This window comes from Delphinapterus leucas, chromosome 2, assembly GCF_059928025.1.
Source record: "Delphinapterus leucas isolate spDelLeu-1000000601 "Yukka" chromosome 2, BTC_Dleu_Yukka2, whole genome shotgun sequence".
NCBI classification, from domain to species: domain Eukaryota; kingdom Metazoa; phylum Chordata; class Mammalia; order Artiodactyla; family Monodontidae; genus Delphinapterus; species Delphinapterus leucas.
In genome coordinates, this window is record NC_143130.1 from 4,764,877 (window position 1) to 4,786,699 (window position 21,823).

At 38.2% G+C, this 21,823-nt stretch overlaps 1 protein-coding gene across 4 annotated transcripts in view; it reads right to left on the bottom strand.

The window, feature by feature from the left end:
- Positions 1–21,823, bottom strand: part of STAM (signal transducing adaptor molecule) — a 67,090-nt gene that overhangs the window by 44,097 nt on the left and 1,170 nt on the right. For 3 of the 4 annotated variants that reach the window (XR_002645587.2, XM_022580612.2, XM_089906368.1), the window contains exon 2: positions 6,778–6,862. Coding sequence is in view for 2 of the 4 variants with exons in the window: in XM_022580612.2 (XP_022436320.1) it covers positions 6,778–6,862 (85 nt within the window). In the remaining 2 variants the exon portion in view is untranslated. Of the gene's footprint in view, positions 1–1,007; positions 1,101–6,777; positions 6,863–21,823 lie in introns of those variants that run through there. The other variant, XM_089906367.1, reaches the window with a different exon arrangement.

Below are 21,823 nucleotides of genomic sequence, written 5' to 3' on the forward strand. Positions count from 1 at the left end.
GCAGATAATAAGCAGTCAGTAAATGCTGGCTATTATCCTTAACAGACACTGAAAAGACTTTCAAGCCTAAGGCCGGTAAATGGAGGGTATGATTATTACAAGACATATGTTGGAAGAAATCTGTTTCTAGAACTGATGCTGCCCTTCCAACTTGAAGAAGTCTAGGTCAGAGATTACTTTTCCCTTAAAAAATCAGGACATATTCTATCAACCGCCAGCTAAAGGTCAGAAGTAGTCTAAGCCCGGGTCCAGGACAAGACAACATAAAGCCAATGAAAAATATTTGTAACAAACTCTTTCCCAAAGGCTTATATTTATATTTTTCACAAAATATCAGTAATGACTATCATTTTCTCCTTCTAATTCTGTTCGAATAAATCAAAGACTTACTATCCAAATAGGTCCCTTATCCAAGTAAAGAAAAAAGTTTATCACATTGTCCACTCTCAGTCAACTATATTTTTGTCTGAAGCTAAACAAAGACAGTTAAGACATAAAATAATAGCACAAATTAATCTGGATGTCAATTACAGAGTTTTAACTTTAACTTTTTATTGTGGATAATCAACACCCACCCTCACATCTATTTTTTATATATGAAATTATAATCAAATCAATCAAAACTAATAGACAAAAGCTATTTATTATGGGAAGCTATGTATTATGTTAAAGAAAACTGCTACTATTATTCTGAAAGTTCTCTTGATTCTGAACAGAGACTTTTCAGTCCATCATATGACATCACTGGCTAAGTATTTTTCAGTACTTAGACATTGGAACTGCACACTAAAAATCACGTGAATATCTTTGGAAATCAGAAAATATTTTCAGAATTTTTAAGTCCAGCATATTCAAACATTTCAGGCTGACAGGATATATTAGGGAATTAAGTAATTACAAATGCAGAATAGTGTATAATATGCTTATTGTCTATTACGGCAGGGAAAAGATATTCGTATTTGTGTAAAGAAACAAGGGAAAGGTACAAAAGAAACAAAAGTGGTTACCTATAGAGGATGGAGGAGGGAAACAGGAACAGAAGTTAGACTTGTCAATGTTCATCTTTTTAAACTGTTTTAAATTTTGAGCCATGTGAGTATCTATTTTTGAAACAAAAAAGTACATATTTCATAAGCATAAGTATTTCTTTAAATCAACAAACGTAAATACACACGTATGTGTGGCTCAAAGAACAGTACGTTTTTTTTAAAGAGGAAGAATTAAAGAGGGTTTTTCGAAATACTGCTGGAACCATGTTTCTGGGTCACAGTTCTCTGACCAAATGAAATTTCACAATAATTGGCTCTTCATTTCCCCTTAAAAATTGAGACTATTTCCCAAACAACCATAACTCCAAAACAGATGACTCGAAAAAAAGAAAGGAAGGGAGGGAGGGAGGGGGGGAGGGAGGGAGGGAGGAAGGAAGGAAGGAATTCTTTAAAAAGGGCCCAAAAGGATTTTTAAATATTATTTTCTTAGGGAAGAAAGACTTTAATATAAGTTACTTTATGCACTAAATAATTCTACAATATATTGCTGGTTATAAATCATTTTGTTTAAAAAAGAATCTTACTGAAGTAGAAATGCTTTTCTTAAAGTTCCCTCAACTGTCCCTAAATCTGTCCTCTTAAATAGGTCTGTACATTTTGTAAAATTACAGATTAATACCGTATGGCAATGTTTATTTAAAAAAAAAAAACCTAGACTGTTGCCTAGTATACAAGTAACCTGATGAACTGCATTCCCGTCCATAACGTGCCTCTACTTCAACCTGCCCTATCTACATTTGCCTCAGGAAAACTCATGTCCCCTTTTCCCTCTCACACCAATGACATGTCTCAGTCTTTTCTAAAGCACACCAGGTACCTAGAGTACTTCACTGACAACCTACAATACTGGGTCAATATTCTCACGCTACCATCAGCAACCCATACTAAACATATGTATCTAGATTCCTAGACAACATAAACCAGATTTCCATGTTTTCCATATAACTAATTATGAAATGATTTTAAAAATTAAAACCAAACAGTAAGTGGTTACCAGGTTCTGGGGAAGGGGGAAGTGGTAAGTTGTTTAACAGGCAGAGCTCACTTGGGGATATGATGAAAAGATCTGGAGATGGACAGTGGTGATGATCCCACAACAATGTGAATGTGCTGAATGCCACAAACTTGAGTCAAAGAAAATGTTTTCATGTATAATAATGCACTTGCCTTTATAATAATGCAGTCATAAAATATTTTTATTACTTTTTTATGGAGAAAGGGAACCACGAAGACAAAAGTGCTGACGGCCCATGAAAGTCAAAATGTGGCCCTGATGCTTATTTCCTACTATGAAATCATCAAGGTACAGCAAGAAAGTGAAAATAATGAAAATACAACTGGATATGAATGTAAAACATTATTTTTAAAGAGAAATCACACACATAAGCAAATTTTGTGGGTTTGATTTTTTTAAACCCTAGTAATATTAGAATGGCATCTCAATTATTACACAATCCTTTTCAAACAATTCTTTATTAATAAGAGCTATAAAGAGATATCACATTTCCATAAACAAACAAATAGATGCTTGGAAATTAACTTAATGAGAATTTAAAGGAACTAGAGAGCAAGTATTAAGGAAGAAAAAATAAGTGAAAAAGAAAAAAGGAAAAGAAGGGAAGAGGAAAGGAAAAAATATTGATTAAAAACAAACAGAGGGCTTCCCTGGTGGCTCAGTGGTTGGAAGTCCGCCTGCCGATGCAGGGGACGCGGGTTCATGCCCCGGTCCGGGAGGATCCCACATGCCATGGAGCAGCTGGGCCCGTGAGCCATGGCCGCTGAGCCTGCGCGCCCGGAGCCTGTGCTCTGCGGCGGGAGAGGCCACAGCAGTGAGGGGCCCGCATACCGCAAAAAAAAAAACCAGAACTACCTCTCATTATTTAAATTAGCAAAGCTGAAAACACTTCATAAGTAAATTCATAGATTTAGCATAATGTCAATTTAAATCTCCAAAGTATAATGAAATACTAAGGAAAAATACCGAGAGAGAATATGTTGTCTAAAGTAAATTTGAAAAAATTAAAGAATGAGGATGTATCTAACCCTACTGATGCTCGATAACAACAAAAAGCAAATAGAAAGCAATTACTTAAAGCTATAAATTAGTACATTTTAAGTACACAAGGACAACATGGATGGAACCTTGAAGGCATTATGCTAAGTGAAATCAGTCAGACAGAGAAAGACAAACACTATATGATCTCACTTATATATGGAATCTAATAAAATCAAACTCACAGAAACAGAGAACAGACTGGTGGTTGTCAGACAGGCAGAGGGGTGGGCAAAATGAATAAAATGGGTCAAAAGGTACAAACTTCCAGTTATAAGTAAGTTCTGAGGCTGTAATGTACAGCATGGAGAGTACAGTTACAATACTTTGTTGTACATTTGAAAGTTGCTGAGAGTGTAGATCTGAACAGTTCTCATCACAGGAAAAGACAGGAAAAAAATAACAGATTATCATTTCTAGTATAATAATGTTAACATGAAGAAAAACAAATTGATCTCTTTAAATCTCCATGACACATCATACAGGATTTTTAGGTGGGTTACAACTTTATTTTTTAACTAGAAAAATATGGAATATTTCTAGTAATGAAAGGGAGTTTGTCCTTTCATTTCAAGCAATTAATCAAATTATTATAAAAAGTATCTACAAAATGAAGACTAGCAAACTAAAGATAAAAAGAAAACTGATGGAGTGAAAAGAGAGAGGAGGGACTTTGCAACTGGAATGCGAGATAAAAGTTTTATCTCCAAAATACACAGGGATGGAGCTAGGTCGATACCTAGTCCTCAACAGACAAACTGTCACAAAATATCATTTTAATCAAAAAGAGGCAGGTTTGACATAAATACACTACTATGTGTAAAACTGATAGCTAGTGGGAACCTGCAGTATAGCACAGGAAGCTCAGGTCGGTGCTTTGTGATGACCCAGATGGGCAGGATGGGAGGGGATATATGTATACATATAGCTGATTCACTTCGTTGTACAGCAGAAACTAACACAACATTGTAAAGCCATTAAAAAAAAAAAACAAACAAAGAGGCAGAGGTGTACCCACTTAACCATGCACCAGATACTATTATAAACACTTTATATATATTAACTAATCTAACACTCACAACAAGCCCCCTATAAAAAGATACTATTTTTATTCTCTTGTAGCAAACTAGAAAAGAAAGTTACTATTTACCCACCAGTGACACAGCTAAGCAGTCAGAGCCAGGATCTGAACCCAGGCAGTCTCACTCCAGAGGCCATGCTCTCAGCCACTAAGCTATTTGCTTTCCTCCTCACAACAAAAATTCATAGACCTTTCATCCTACAAATCTAAGTCTACTAGATGTATATAAATTACTATTATACAAGGCAAAACACAAATAAGATTGGTTTTGATAGAGTGTTTTGAGGATTCAGGTTTTCGATAATGATTTTCAGTACTAGGGATAAGGAAGACCTTTGTGGAAGAAATAATATCCATAGTGGGTCTAGAAGGATATGAGACACAGAGATAGGAGATGGGAGAAGAGAATATTCGACACTGAAGGAACACAATGACCAAAAGCATTACAATAAAGCAGAAAAGCACTGGCAGCTCAAATATTTGAGTTGAAAAGATCAGTAACTACAAAAGAAGTAAATGAAAAATAAATGATTCAGAGGCCTAAGGAGGTTACTAGACTTAACTCAGTATGGAAGACAGGGGAGTAACATGGTCAGAGTTGTCATCTGGCCACCGGCTATAAGAATTGGACAGAAAAGAGATGGAAACAGAAGGAAACGCCAGAAGGTCAATTCACTAGGCTAGGCGTGGTTAAGGATGGCTCAAGTAAAGTGGGGCCAATAGACGTAGAGAAGAAGGAACAGACACATAACACACAGTAACTACTCAAACATCAACTAAATTAAGGAACTAACCAGGCCAGAAAGGATGCAAAGACAACAAAGGGGATGGTCGAGGCCATAATCTTCAGAACCTGCCAGAGGGAGCATATTACGTACTAAAAAGGGCTTGAGTGACGGGGTGGAAAGGACTTAAACACAAACTGCCCCAGCTGGTTTGACCAATGTTCAAGAACTTAACTAAGGAGACTCTATGACATCAATATCGTGAGAGATATTATGGAGGCATGCTGACAGAATTCAGTAAAAAGCTAAATGCAGAGGAGAGTCTGAGGCTTTAGGTGTGAATGAAAGAATAACCTTGTCATTAACAGAGACAGGGGACAAAGGAGGGAATGTAGGTTTAAAGCAAAAGGAGACATGAGTTCAGGATTCTAGATGTGAGGCCGCGGCTTATGTAGTGTGATGTTCAGAAATTATGCTGCATCCCCAATATTAGTGCTTGAGTTAGGGATTCAGAGCTAAAACTACAGATGTCACATAAAGAAATCTGAAAGCTGGGAGATTTCAAAAGAAAAAGTATCAGGTAAAAAAATGGATCAAAGAAAGTTTAAGGAACTATCTCTATTTAGAAGGGAAGGAAAAAGAGCCAGAGAAGGCACCATCAGAGTTAAAGTTACCACCAGAAGAATCAAGCAGAATCCAGTAGTGCTCCCAAACATTCTTCACATGAAAGTACATAAATAAAACAATATTTGTGTGGCACAAAGGGGTAAATGTGGCTACTAATAACTGGGCATTATTAGCCCAGGAATGCAGGAAGCCATTACTCTGTACATCAGTAAATCCCTTTGCGGCGCGGATGAGCAAGCCCTGTAGTACCAAAGAGTCTGTGTGCCAGAAAGTGTACAGTTCTACTTCCCTAAAACCGTCTCTCTTTCAACAGTCACTGATTAGCTGGGTCGAATGGGCACATGTGACAGAGAAGAAAAGAACACAGAAATAACCAAAAAACTTGGTAATTGAGAAATCACTGATGACTTTAAAAATCAGCGGGAATGAAAACAACCTAAATATCCATCAACAGATGAACGGATAGAGATTTGGGGAATACACACACACACACACACACACACACACACACACACACACAATGGAACACCACTCAGCCATAAAAAAGAATGAAATAACACCATTTGCGGCAACATGGATGGACCTAGAGATTATCATACTAAACGAAGTCAGAAAGAGAAAGACAAATATCATACGATATCACTTATATGTGGAATCTCAAATACAACACTAATTAACATATCTACGAAACAGAAACAGACTCACAGACATAGAGCACAGACTTGAGGTTGCCAAGGGTGGGTGGGGGGAGGGAAGGACTAGGAGTTAGGGATGAGCAGATGTAAACTATTACATAGAGAATGGATAAGCAACAAGGTCCTCCTGTAGAACACAGGGAACTACAGTCAATACCCTGTGATAAACCACAATGGCAAAGAATATGAAAAAGAATATATGTATAACTGAATCACTTTGCTGTACAGCAGGAATTAACACAACATTGTAAATCAACTATACCTCAATAAAAATTTTTTTTAAAATCAGTGGGAAAAGTTAGATTTCAGAAGGCAATTATGGACAAGGGAGAATAATTAAAGTATCAACATTGTTACCAGTCATGTTGTCCCTCCTGGTTACAGGGAGTAACCTAAATGGGATGATTCCTCAAATCTCACTAGCAAAAACATTCTCTTTTTAAACTAAATTGTGATTGTAGTATGCTTTACCTTCTAACTCTTGTTTCATTCATGTTAATAAACAGGAAGAATAAATAAAAATCCTTTGAAACTTTGCAACACTTACCCAGTGCGAGACTGACCGACTTTATCACAAATATCCAAAATGAGGCCCCAATCCTCAGCAGTATTCATCTCACTGGTTGCTTTCTCTGTATATTATAAAAAGAAATCGCAGACACATTATTTTTAAAAATCTTTAAGAGGTAAATGATCGCATTCAAATTACCAAACTGTAGTATAATCAAATATCAACAAATCACAATAGTTGTCAACACCTGGTTAATGAAATATTTAAGTCCATCTTTAAAAGGAGGTAGAGCACCTTTATTACCTATCATAATTATTTTCCCCATTTATACTTCATTTGTTTGTTACTTAGTATCAAAAAAAAATAGGCCACTGATTTTTTGTTATAAAAATACACCCGCAGGCGCACACACACACGCGTGCGCACAAATCTATCCCTTTCTGCACACAGAAAGACTAAAATAAGGAATACTTTCATTCAAATAATTCTTAGCTTTACTCGCCAGCAAAAGAGCGTGACTAGGCACAGATCTCTATCAAAATGTTTCAGGTAATTAAATTAATTAACTATCTAGTTTTGCTGATTCTGTTGTTGCGGGGGGCGGGGGGGCGGGGGCGGTGCTGAGCAAAAGAAAACCAAGCTTTAACTGAATATTTTCCCTTAAATAAAAAATTGACAAGTTGAAAACAACAACAGAGGTATGGCAGATTGAACCAAATCACCTAATTTAGATCCCTTTCTTAATGACAATAAAGGGACTTTTTTCTTCTTTAACACAAACACACAAGGATACGGAAAACACGAGAAGCAATAACAGCAACAATATCTCAAAAGCTATAGGACAACATTGATACATGGTAAACTACTTAGAAGACCCAAGAAAGGTGAATCCTGTATTGGCAGTTAAGAAAAAAAAGCTTAAGAACCAGCTCGGTGCTTTGGGACAACCTAGAGGGGTGGGATAGGGAGGGTGGGAGGGAGGCTCAAGATGGAGGGGATATGGGTATATATGTATGCATATGTCTGATTCACTCTAACACAGTATTGTAAAGCAATTATACTCCAGTAAAGATCTATTAAATAAATAAATATTAAAAAATAAAAAAAGAACCAGTCTGTTGAATCCTCAGAAAATTCAAGTACTCATAGCAGAAAGAATGTCTGCAATTGAGAATGAAGAAGAAAAAGAGGACCTCCAAGTTAGCAAAATCGGTTAATGCTGTTTGAAATGTAGGTAGTCCCTACTTTGCTTCCTTACAGGCTCTAGCAATCACCTCTCCCCCTCGGAGCAAATGAGTGATGGTTTACTTTCTGCAGGTAAAGCAAATTTCTTTTCTAGACAAGGAGATACCAGGTATAGTTGAGACTTAGGCACCAAAAATAAGCAATTACTTCCGTTTTCCAGTCCAGCATGTAAGGAACTTGGAAGTATTCACTTCATCCTAACAAGTAAAACAGTAAACAAAGTGAAGAGTCAACAACTCTTCTTAGATGCCTCAGAAGTGAGGTCACAGGGCAAACTGCTGCCCCCAAAATGAGACAAATAGATAGGTGGATACACAGATTCACAACTTAACAGAGCAGAAGTCCCTGAGCAGAAACATCTCCAGGAACCAGTACCAGGGCACAAAAATCTAAACTGAAACTGACAAACTGCCAGAGGAGAAGTGTGCACAAGTCGGAGACTTAAAACTCCAGAGAAGCCTAGGCTTAGGGGAGCCCCCACACTTTTGTGAGCTTTTTTTTAAAAATAAATTTATTTGTTTTATTCATTTATTTTTGGCTGCACTGGGTCTTCGTTGCTGCGCGCGGGCTTTCTCTAGTTGCCACGAGCAGGCACTACTCTTCGTTGCTGTGCATGGGCTTCTCATTGTGGTGGCCTCTCTTGTTGCAGAGCAAGGCCTCTAGGCGTGCACGCTTCAGTAGTTGTGGCACACAGGCTCAGTAGTTGTGGCTCACGGGCTCTAGAGCGCAGGCTCAGTAGTTGTGGTACACGGGCTTAGGTGCTCCACAGCACGTGGGATCTTCCCGGTCCAGGGCTCAAACCCATGTCCCCTATGCTGGCAGGCGGATTCTTAACCACTGCACTACCAGGGAAGCCCTTTTGTGAGTTCTACTTCCATGGGTTCTCCCAAGTTCTCAAGGTGAATATCACAGAAAATTTCTCCTATTTTTTCCAGCAGGGGGAGAGAAACTGATAATTTTGAAATACACCAGAGTATTCTCTTCTTAACAAGGCCTGCTCTCAAGAGAAATAATTTTACCAGCCCCTAACTAACTAGAGTTTTATCAGAGATTAACCCACCTGGGGGAAGGGAAATCCCAACGCTAGCCTGCTCTAGCCTTCTACGTGGGAAAGGGGGAATATCCAACTCCAGCCCACTGTAGCCATCCCGTCCCAACTTAAGGGAGAGCAGCACATGAAAATTCACTCCCCGGGGCAGAGGCTCACTGAGCCCTAATCACAGGACTATCGGTACCTGATCCTCACACCACTAAAGGCTGGTGTCCCTTCATCTAGTACATCGTCTCCAGCTTCCAGCAAGCCACATTCTATAATGCAAAGACCACCGTTGGAAGAGACCAGACTAGCATCAGAACCAGACTCAGACATGACAAGGATGTTGGAATTATCAGACCAGAAATTTTAAAGACTATGATTAATATGCTAATAAGAGCTCTAATGGAAAAAGGAGGTAACATGCAAGAACAGATGGACAATGTAAGCAGAGATATGGAAATTCTAAAAAAGAATCAAAAAGAAATACTGGAGATCAAAAATAGTATTAACAGAAACAAATGTCTTGGATGGGCTCATCAGCAGTCTGGACACAACTGAGGCAAGAATCTCTGAGCCAGAGGATATGTCAATAGAAATTTCCAAAACTGAAAAGCAAAGAGAAAAAATGACTGGCAGGGGGGGAAAAAAACTGGAACAGATTATCCAAGAATGTGGGAAACTATAAAAGCTGTAACAAAGGCATAATTGGAATACCAGAGAAGAAGGAGAAGAAGAAATGGAAAAAATATTTGAAGCAAGTATGACTCAGAATTTCCCCAAATTAATGTCAGACACCAAACCACAGGTCCAGGAAGCTCCAGGAACACCAAGCACAATACCTGTCAAACAAACCAACCTCTACACCTAGGCGTATCACATTCAAACTGCAGAAAATCAAAGATAAAGAAAAAATTAAGAAGAAGCCAGCAGAAAAAAACACCTTTCCTATTCAGAAGTAAACATAATGGTTACACCTGACATCTCAGAAACCATGCAAACAAGGAGAGAATGGAATCAAACAGTGTGGAGAGAATGGAATCAAACAGTGTGGAGAGAATGGAATCAAACACTGTGGAGAGAAAATAACCACCAACATAGGATTATACACCCTGTGAAATTATTCACAAGGAAAGGAGAAATAAAGACTTTTTCATACTAAGAAACATTGAGGGAACCCGTTGATAGCAGACTGGCTTTGCAAGAAATGTTTTAAAAAGTTCTCCAAGGAGAGGATATAGGAGACATGTATACACGTGTGTGTGTACGTATTTGTGTGTGTGTGTGTGTGTGTGTGCAGGCGTGTGTATAAGTGAAATGAATCACAGCAAGGACACCAGGAACAAAAGAGAGAAATTAGGAATAGTTTGCTACTAGAAGGTGAGTTGTACTACCAGTGAAGTGGTACAATGTTATTTGAAAGTGGACTTGGACTAGTTGTAAATGTATATTGTAAATTCTGAAAGTAGAAAAAAAAGGATAACTGATATGCTAAAAAAAGAGAGAAAATGGAATCATATAAAATGCTCAGTTAAAACCACAAAAGGCAGGGGGGAAAGTGTAAGAAACAGGAACAAAGAACAAGGGCTACAACTAGAAAATTGTAACAGATATGGTAGATATTAATTCAACAATATCAATAATCACTTTAAATGTTAATGGTCTAAATACAGACAGAGATTGTCAGAGTGATCAAAAGATGAAATCCAATTATATGTCAACTACAAGAACCCACTTTAAATATAAAGATACATATAGATTAAAAATAAAGGGATGGAGAAAGATATACCATGCTAACACTAATCACAAGGAAGTGGGAGTAGCTGTATTTCTGACAGAGCCAACCCTGGAGCAAGGAAAATTATCAGGGACAGAGGCATTACATAATAGTAAAGGGGTCAATTCTCAGAGAAGACAACAATCCTTAACATGCATGTGCCTAACTACAGACTGTCAAAATAACTGAAATAAAAAGTAATGGCACTGCAAAGAGAAACAGATGAAGCCACTATTATAGCTGGAGACTTCAACACCTCTCTGTCAGAAATGGACAGTTCCAGCAGACAGAAAATCAGTTTAAGGACATAGTTGAACTCAACACCACCATCAATCAACTGGATATAATTAACATCTGTAGACTATTTCGTCCAACAACAGCAGAATACATTCTGCTCAAGCTCACCTGGAACGTAACAAAACAGACCATATTCTGGGCCATAAAACACACCATAACAAATTTTAAAAACTAGAAATCATACAATGTCTGCTAACAGGCTACAATGGAATTAAACTAGAAATCATTAACAAAAAGAGCTAGGAAATCCCCAAATATGTGAAGATTAAATAACACACACTTGTAAATAATACACAGGTCAAAAACCGGAGAAATATTTAAATATTATGAATTAAACAAAAACGAAAGTACAACCTATCAAAATTTGTGGGAGGCATTTGATATCAATGCTTAGTGGGAAATCTGAATTTATACATCAGAAAAGAGAATCTAAAATCTCTAACATAAACTTCCCCCTTAGGAAACTAGAAGAGGAAATTAAATCCAAAGTAAGCAAAAGGAAAAAATTTAGAGCAGAAATCAGTGAAATTGAAAACAGAAAAGAGAGAAAAATCAGTGCAATCAAAAATTGGTTGTTTGGAAAGATCAATGAAATTGATAGACAGGGTAACCAAAAAAAGAATGAGAGAGAAAACACAAATTATTAACATCAGAAATGAAAGAGGGGACCTCACTACAGATTTCATGGACATAAAAAGGATATTAAATGAATACTACTATGGGTGAAGAGCACTGAGAGAATCATGGGAGCCTCCAATCTACAGCCAGTCAGTCAGAAGCACAGGTAACCTCCTGGACTGGCACCTGAAGTGGGGAGTGAAGGCAGTCTTGTACGACTGAGCCCTTAACCTGTGGAATCTGATATTCTCCCTAGGTAGATAGATAGTGTCAGAATTGAGCTAAATATGTGGGATATCTAGTCAGTGTTCACTGAAAACTGAAAAACTTCTTGGTGGTGTTGAATAAAAGCACATGGTAATTAACAACAACTCTATGCCCACAAATTCGATAACCTAGGGAAAAAACGGGCCAAAAACACATCTGCCAAATCACAAATAAGAAAAGACGGACAATCCGTATAGGCCTATATATCCATTAAAGAAACTGAACGAGTAATTAGTAACCTTCCAAAATAGAAAGCACCAGGCATAGACAGGTTAATGGTGCATTCTACCAAACATTTAAGGAAGAAATTATACCAATTCTCTACAATCTCATCTAGAAGATAGAAGCAGAAGAGATACTTCGTAACTCATTCTATGAGGACAGTATTACCCTAGTACTAAAACCAAAGACATTAGTGGAAAAGAAAGCTACAGTCCAATATCTCTCATGAAAATATCAATAGATGCAAAAATCCTCAACAAAATATTAGCAAATCCAACGCAGAAGAAAGCAACTTAGAACAAACAAGAGCCTATGTAAGAGGGAAAAAAACTTCAAAAAGAAGTAACTGTTATCTTCTGAAACAAAAACTACACCAAAGCAGAAGGCAACCTGTCTTGACTGGAGCACTGTAATGCCAAGAACGGATATGTTAAAAGACGGCACCTCCAAGATCTTCACTAATATTTACATGTTTTTTAACCTGAGATGGTTTGGGGGTAGAAAGCCTGATCCATACCAAGATTCTTACCTATAATGATAGGTCTTGGTGATGAGATAACGAAATTCCTGATCCCCCATTCCCCTCAATGCCCTGCTACCTCGTTCAACAGGCAACACTTACTTCCCCATTTTGACTTATTACTGAGAGCTGGAGGTCAGTCATAGCCAGTTTAAAAGCAGAAAATACAAACAGCCAACTCTGTCCAAATTCTTTGTAGGTTTGCAATACCTGAGCCATATCATGGTCCCAAAGGCTATAGCAACACCTACCCATTAGTCACTGCCATGGAGAACTATCCATAGAATAAATAATAAGGCGGCGGTGGGTGATAACCAATGGGTAGTGGCAGATAGGGTACCTATGTCCAATTACCCTACCATTTTCTAAAAGCAGATTATTCACACAAATTAATTCCTGTTAAGAATTAACACAAATGTCCAAAACATCTGAGATCATGGTAAGGTGACTTATTTGCAGGAAATTACAAAAGCTGGACAGATATTCAACAAAATGGAATAAGTTTCTAGTCTAGGCCAGACCCTATCTGAAGTAGCTCAGACTCTAAAAACGGAAAACGAAACCAACAGATAGAGACCTGAATATATATAGAAAAAATATCACACAAAAAAAATACAAAGCCTAAAGCAAATTGAAAAAATGGTAAACACCTGGGAGGAGAGAGAATGAGTATCAGGAAAGGATTCTTAATATATTTAGAAACTAAGACAGAGGAGAACAGGATTAATAATAAACTCTTATTTCTATTTAAGTGAATACAGTAAAGTTATGAAAACAGAAGAGGAATATAAAGAAGAATGTAGGCTGGCTGCAACAGAGACTACTTTGTGAAAGGCAGGAAGCACTCTAAGACCCAAAATACAAAATGAGGCATCTGTATTAATTCAAGAAACACCAGAAAGCCTAGAAAATCTTGAGCAAGGAAACAATCTGATCAGAGCTGGACTTTTAAGAAAAAAATGAATCTGTTGCCGAGAAGGAAGAGGGAAAAGAAGAAAATATAATGAGAAACTTAACATTACTCTGGAAACTAAATGGGTTACTTTGAAAGCAAATGTTTAAATGCTGTTTAATTTGTTCTTGCTGGCAGGTATGCCAAGAGGATAACTGAGTCAAACTGACCTGTTCAAGCTTCCATAATTGTAAATCCCTTGAAAATAACAATTTCTATTTTGGGTAATTCTTTCAATGTTCATGCTTTCAGCCTAAATGCTCAATAAATAAGAAATCTAATCATGTAACTGCAATATGAATCCATAAACGTCATAGAAACATGGACCTTTAATAGCATCTACTTCAATGGTTTTCAAATTTTACTTTTCAATGCAGAAACCCTCTACAATGTAATTCTGATGCTGACTACACAGACTTAGCACACACTTCACAGGCTGAGGGCACAGAACTCCCCAAGTCTCCCCTCACTTCAGACACAGAAACAAGCTCCAGGGTTTCCAGCCACATGCACTTCTGATCAACTGGCTACAAATTCAGGGGTTTCCACTATCCCCTCAGGTTCGATAATTCACAGAACTCAGAAAAGCACTTATAATTACAGTTTTATTATAAAAGATACAAATGACAACCAGCCAATGAAGAGAGATGCACAGGACTAGGTCTGGGAGGATCTCAAATGCAAAGCTTCTGTGCCCTCAGGACTCACCATCCTCCTGGCACATCAGTGTGTATCACCAACCAGGAAGCGCAACAGAGGTTCAGTGTCCAGAGTTTTTATTGGGGTTTCATTATGAAGGTATAGTTGATTGAATGACTGGCCACCTCCTAGAACTCAATCTCCAGGCCTCCTCCCCCTTTCTGAAGGTCTAGCTGATATCGTGTGACTCAAAGACCCAGCCATCTTTATCAAAAGGTTAGTCTTTTTGGAGCCACCAGCCCCCATGCTGAGTCATCTCTGTAGCATAAACCAAGGTATTGTCCCAGGAACCCACCATGAGTTAGAAAGACGCTCCTATCACTCAGGAAATTCCAACGATTTACAGGTTCCCTTCCAGAAAACAGGGACAAAGATTAGTAAAATTCTTTATTATTCAACAATCTCTTTTATATAAAATATTTGTCTTAAAGGAAACCAATATGTGAAGTAAATTCAAGTGGAATTGCTCTAATTGAGGAATCCCAGAGCCCTACCCCATAAACTCCCAATACCTCTGAAGCCCAAGAAGACTGAGTAAGTCATCCTGAACAATATCCTCCAGTCTAACACTTACAGTCCACAGATTCAGCGTCCACAGGTCAAAAATAGTCAGAAAAAAAAAATTCCAAAAAGTTCCAAAAAGCAAAACTTGAATTTGCTGTGTGTGGGCAACTATTCACATAGCATTTACATTGTATTTACAATTATTTATATAACATTTACATTTTATTAGGAGTTACAAGTATTCTAGAGATGATTTAAAGTATATGGGAGGGGTGGGGACTTCCCTGGTGGCACAGTGGTTAAGAATCCACCTGCCAATGCAGGGGACATGGGTTCGAGCCCTGGTCCAGGAAGACCCCACGTCGCGGAGCAAATAAGCCCGTGCGCCACAACTACTGAGCCTGCGCTCGAGAGCCCGTGAGCCACAACTACTGAGCCCGCAAGCCACAACTACTGAAGCCTGCATGCCTAGAGCTCGTGCTCCACAACAAGAGAAGCCACCACAATGAGAAGCCCGCGCACCGCAATGAAGAGTAGCCCCTGCTCGCCACAACTATAGAAAGCCCACATGCAGCAACGAAGACACAACGCAGCCAAAAATTAAAAATTAAAAAAAATTAAAAAGTATATGAGAGGGGAATTCCCTGGCAGCCCAGCGGTTAGGACTCCGTGCTTCTGCTGCAGGGGCCGCAAGTTTGATCCCTGGTCAGGGAACTAATATCCCACATGCTGCGACACAGCCTAAATAAATAAATAAAATAAAGTTAAAAAAAATAAAAGTACATTTGAGGAGGTACGTAGGTTGTATGAAAACATTATGCCATTTTATATAAGGGACTTGAACATCTGCAGTTTTGGTGTCCACGGGAGTCCTGCAAATATTGAGGGATGACTGTGCTTCATCTTAGAAAAAGGAAAGCAAGTTATCACTTTGATCTGGTAGTGTGCTTAATTCATCATCCTCACTGACTGGTAGCCAAGCAGATTTTTTAAAAGCTTAGTGCATTCTTTAAAAAGAACACACTTAAATCTTAAAACCTATCACTCTGTTTAAAAATAGTTAAGCTTATTAAAACTTAACTTATTAAAAAGTAAATAGTTAACTAGAAATGACAAGCTTATGTCTGTTAAAATACAAATTGTCTATTATCATAACTAAGGATGATCTGAATTAAGGCAAACCCAGGAGTGTCTGGTACGGTCATTAACAGATATTATGCTAAACATTCTCCTATACACAAACAGGATCAGGATCTGACTCAGACTTATATACACAGATCAGAAATGCAACCCATTTCAGAACGCTAAAATTGTTCACATTATTTATTGATGCTGCCTCAAGATCAAGAGCTATAGCAGTTCTTCTACATTGTAAAACAACAAATACTTTTTAAATCAGAAAAATATAAACTACCAGTAGCAGTTCAACATGGCTTTGTGAATAGCAAATGAATTCAAAACTATTTATTTTCTAAGAGAAAAACACGGTATGTGGGAAAATAACACACACTTGCTTCTAAAGAATTCGAAGCTTCATAATGATCTCATTTTCCTTCTACCCAAAAAGAGGAGATTGAGAAATTTGCCTAGCAGTACCCAGAAAAATCACACACTGAGTCTCATTTGAATTTCAGTAGTCTTCTCAATGGATTGAAGCACTTTTTTCTGATAAGCAGATACTTTTGATTTTCTCAAAATTTATGACTGCCAAAGATTTGGGGAGGTAAGAAATGCTGAGAGGATGACTGCCCATCACATTCAGGCTACAGGAAAAAGACTGTCATTCAATCAGTTTGGAGACATAAAAGTTCATCAAAAATGGCCAATGGAAAAAGCAAGTCTTAAAGAAATTACCCTCTTTTTGAGATCAGAATCAATTTTTCAAAAACGTTTGTTTCACCAAATATCCCTATCCCTCCTGACCACTGGAAATTCCATTGGAAGAGCAATCTGAAGCTCTTCTAACCCGAAAGGGAAGTAGGTGTCAAAGGAACAGCACGAAAGCATCTCAGAAAAGAGCACAAAATAGAAATGAAAATCTAGAAGCATTAGAAAGAAGAGCTTACAGGAGAAGTAAAATAGGTACAGAAGAAACAATGAGCACAAAATTTCTTAACCTGGTGGATATCAGACCTTTAACAGACCTGTATTCTAGATTTTTACATTGTTCTCCTGAGTATGTTTTTACAGTAACTAATTCCAGCCCTTAGAATCTGAGTAGCCTCTAAAGGTTCTGAACATACTACATGGCAGGTACTGGGCTAAGTGCTTTACGTACATCATCTCCTCAAAACAACCTTAATGGGGACTAATGAAGAGAAAGGTATGGCAGCTCAGAGGATCCACAGATGAAAAAGCCGTGGTGTAAAACCAACAAGGAAATATGCCTTGAGGAAAAGAGTGGAGACTGAAGAGGTAAAAAAAGGAGCCACATGCTACAAGGTCTTATATGCTATGTTGAAAAGTTCAAATTCCTGTGAAAAGCTGTAGATTCACTGAACTATTTTAATCAGAGGAGCCATATGATTACATTTACATTTTAGAGACATCACTGTCACCTGGAAAATGACTGGGGACAGACTGGAGGCAGGGAGAGCAGAGCTACCGGACTCTCCTAAGAGAGCAAACTAAACTTGCTGGGCAGTGGCGATGAGAACAGAAAGGATGGGAGGCCTGAACGGACGGACAGATGAATGGACTCAAGAGCTATCAGGAAGAGAAGCACACAGACTATGGCAGCACCAGAGTCCTGGAGGGCAAGTTCAGGGTGGCTGGGACACAGCAGACAGTATATATTTGCCATGGGGATGTAGAAAATTACAACTACAGAATTTAAGAATGACTCCCAGGTTCTTGACATATCTGACTAAGTAAGCTGAAGTACCAGTCATGAGAACAGAGGAAAAGCAAACTTGAGAAGAGAAATTTGAATATGAGTTTGAACATGCTGAATTGGAATATTCAACTCCAGTAAAGAGTTAGAACGTCCTGTGCTTTTTAAGTGTTCCTCATAGCAACTCCTTGAGGTAGATATTTTTATCCCTATTCACACAAGTGGAAGGAAAACTCAGAGGGGTTCTGTACTTGCCTACGTCCATATTTTGCCCACTTACTAAGAGCAAATGCTGCACCTGCAATTTAAACCCAAAGCCCGAGCAAGGTTTTTCCATCACACTAAACTGCAGGAGAAGAATGTGACGCTGACATTTACGAAGATGAAACTGGTTGTGGTTTGATATTGACTGGGGAGCAACACAGACTAAAAACATGTCCAATTCTGTAGGCTACCAGCCGGTCCAAAGTAGTGTGACTAGGAATGCAACGTAGCATAAAAACAAAGACATGATGATTTGGTAGAGGCAGGGTAATGATTCAAAGATGCCTCTTTGGTTTCAAATCAAGATAACTAGAACATTATAAAATAACCGCACAATGAAGGAAGAACTAGACTGGAAAGATAAGTTCAGTTTTCTGATAGATTGATTTTTTAGGTGATACTAGAACACCAAATAGATATGCGAGACCGGAAAGATAGCAAGATATCAATAACTCATCCTTTAATAAATACTTATTGAGTGTTTACTATGTACCAGGCACTGTCCCTGAAGTACTAGGAATAGAAATGAAAAGTTCTTGTCCTTACGGAGTTTACATTCTACACAGGTGGCAATCAATCAACCAACCAATCAATCAATGTGAGGTAGTTGAGTACTATAAAGAAACAAAATGGAACAAGGACACAGAGAGGGTAAAGATGGATATTTTTTACAAAAGGTAATCAGGGAAAGCCTCTCTTAGAAACTCTTCTGAACAGAGTCTTGAATGATGTGATGGACATCAAGGCCTTCAAATATACCTGGGGGAAAAATAACCTAGGCAAAGAAAACAGCACAATATAGATAGAGAGGCAGGAGTGAGCTTGGCATATTCAGACCCAAGAAGCTTAGAATGAGAGAGAGTGTTTGGAGACTGTCATCATATCAGAGACATAGGAAAGGCCAGACTATGGGCCACACTAAGGAACTTGCATTTCCCTGCAAGTGGGATGGGAAGCTCCTGGAAGGTTCTGAGCAGGTAAATGACAGTACCTAAGATTTTTAAAAGATCACTGACCTTTGTAAATGAGAACTGATTGTAAGGGGCAAGAGTAGTAGCAAAGAAGCCTTCTAGAAATCTCCTGCCACAGTCTATGAAAGAGAGAACGATGGCTGCAGTAAGATAATAGTGATGTGAGAAGGAGAAGTGATGAGATTCTGGATATATTTTTAAAGTAGAGCCAGAAGATCTTGCTGATAGCATGGATATGAAGTGTGAAGGAAAAAGAAGAATCAGTGATGACTCCTCGACATTAGAGATGAGTGACAGTAAATATCAACGGTGCCATCTACTGAAATAGGCAAGGATGAAGGAATGAGCAGGTCTGGGGAAGAAACCAAAAACAATTATCATCTCTATATCCCATATTAAAGATAAAGAAACTGAGGCAGAGAATATCTAAGCAACTAACCCACAGAGTCACACTGCTGGTAAGCAGCAAACCTGGTAATTGAGTTCAGGCAGTGTAGCTCCAGAGTCTGAATTCTTAGTGCAAAGCTAAATTGCCTCCTAAGACTCCAAGGGGAAAAAAAGTCTCAAAAAAGAAGTTCTAGAACTGAACATTTGGAAGTCACAAAAAGGAGAAGCCAAAAAGACTAAAAAAGAGCTAAGCAGAAAATCAGAAAAAGTTTGGTGTCCTGGAAACGAAGTGAATAAAGTACATCAAAGAGGAATGCTAAGAGATCAACAAAGAAATGAACTAGGAATTGACTGATGGGTTTGGCAAGACAAGTCACCATGGACTCTGAAATAAAAGCTTGATGGAATGAGTTATCTTCATAATTTAAGAGTTGAACTTAGCAAGAAATATAACATCCAAAATGAGATTCATGTAGTCAGTAAGTGTTTACTAAACGTTTATTAGTGCCAGAGACTGGTCTACGTGTTAGGGATACAGTAGTGAACAAACCAAACAAAAATGCCTGTCCTCATGGAGCTCACATTCTAATAACATATTTAGGCGCTTCTTCAAAGGAAAAGTGATCACCAGTATTTTATCTCTTTATATGAAATGTTATGTGGTATATATCAGTATGTAAATTTCCGATTTACCATTTCAGTTTATTGATGAATAAAGCTAAAGGCAATTAATTTTGAAGTAGTAAAAATATATGCTAATCTTAAGTGATAAATATATCAAGTGAGTTAGTGGGAGTACTTTAATATCACTGACATACTCACTGACAAAGTAAGAAGAAATATTGTTAAATGTATTCTACATACTATATTCTACATGCTAGTGAAAAAGTTTAAATGGGAGTCTATTGGACTCTGTCCAAGGATGATTTGCTGGGGTCTCCGGCAGGTCTTCTTAGATAAACTTTCACGATATTTTGATACATGGATCATGAGGAGAGAATTGATCCAAACACTAAAACCTAACTTTAAGAAGTAAGCTTTTCTGGGAGTTCCCTGGCGGTCCAGTGGTTAAGACTCCACGCTTTCACTATTGAGGGTGCGTGTGGGTTCAATGGGGAACTAAGATCCCGCAAGCCACACAGCAGCGTGGCCAAAAACAAACAAACAAACAAAAGCAAAACAAACAAACAAAAAGTAAGCTTTTCTGGAGCAAAACAATGTTCCTACACTCAAGAAGCTTACCGTCTACAGGCTCAATGGACACGTTCTCAATTCAACAAACTTTTATTAAGCACCTACTCTGTGGCAACCAATAAAAGAGTTCAGGGGCTTAATACAAGATATAACTATCTTTAATGCGAAATAATTTGGTAAAGACAAAAAGTGTCGCAGGAGTTTTGAAAAGGGTGGAGATTACAGTAGGCTAGAGCAGTGTTTCTTAACTGGAAACTATTTTGTGCCCCCAGGGGACATCTAGCTATGTCTGGAGATGTTTTAAATCATAACTGGGGTTTCGGTGGGGAGAGGTGCCACTGGCATCTAGTGGGGAGAGGTCAGGGATGCTGCTAAACAGCCTGCATTGCAGAGGACAGACGCCCACGACAAAAGACATTTATCTGGTCCAAACCATCCGCAGCGACGCTGATAAGAAACCCTAGGTTAGAGTAATAAGGAAATGATTCAGATATGAGTTGGATTCTGAGTTGACTTTTAATCATAAGTAGTTGAAGTAAGGTAGAAGAAATAATACAAGCAAAAGTATAAAAGCAAGAAGGAGCCTGTGTCTGAACTGGGTGGTGTAGGTATTGGGAAAGGTGTGGCATTAAGAATCCAATGGAAATGTGGGTTCAAAAGGCAACAGGATATAAAGGTGATTGGGTAGTTGGAAGCTAGATTACATACGAACATGAAAACTAGATCAAGGTGCTGGAAACAGAAGAAGGTATTAAGAAATTGTTTTATTTTAAGCATTTGCCTTGGAAATTAATGTGGTAAGTTATAAACCTGCTTGAGAGCAGCAGCATGCTGCTTATTCATCACTGTCTTATGTCACTGAGCAGTGTCCTGTAAACAGTGTGTGCTAACTGCTTATTAAATTAAATGTAATTTCCCAATTATTTATTTATTAACTATTACTAGTCATCTCTAAAGTTCCATCCACTGCTACGATTCAGGACATTCATTTAAACTGGAACCGAAGAAAGCTATCATTTAGTCGGTGCCCACCATATAAAGGCACTGTAGGAGGCCCCGCTACACATACTATTCCACTGAACCACAAACAGAATGCGTCTTCCCTCTCTTTAAAGACGAGGACGTTGGGACTCAAAGGGCTCCAGTAACTTGCCCATGATTCCACTCTGAGCTAGGCAGCGGCAGGGATGGGATTGAACCTTTTTCTAGTCTTAACCCAAACCTTCAAGCTTCAGTGGCAGGCTGTAAGTTAGAGTTAAAAAGAAGATTCAAACCTTTTATCATTAAGATATACAAAGA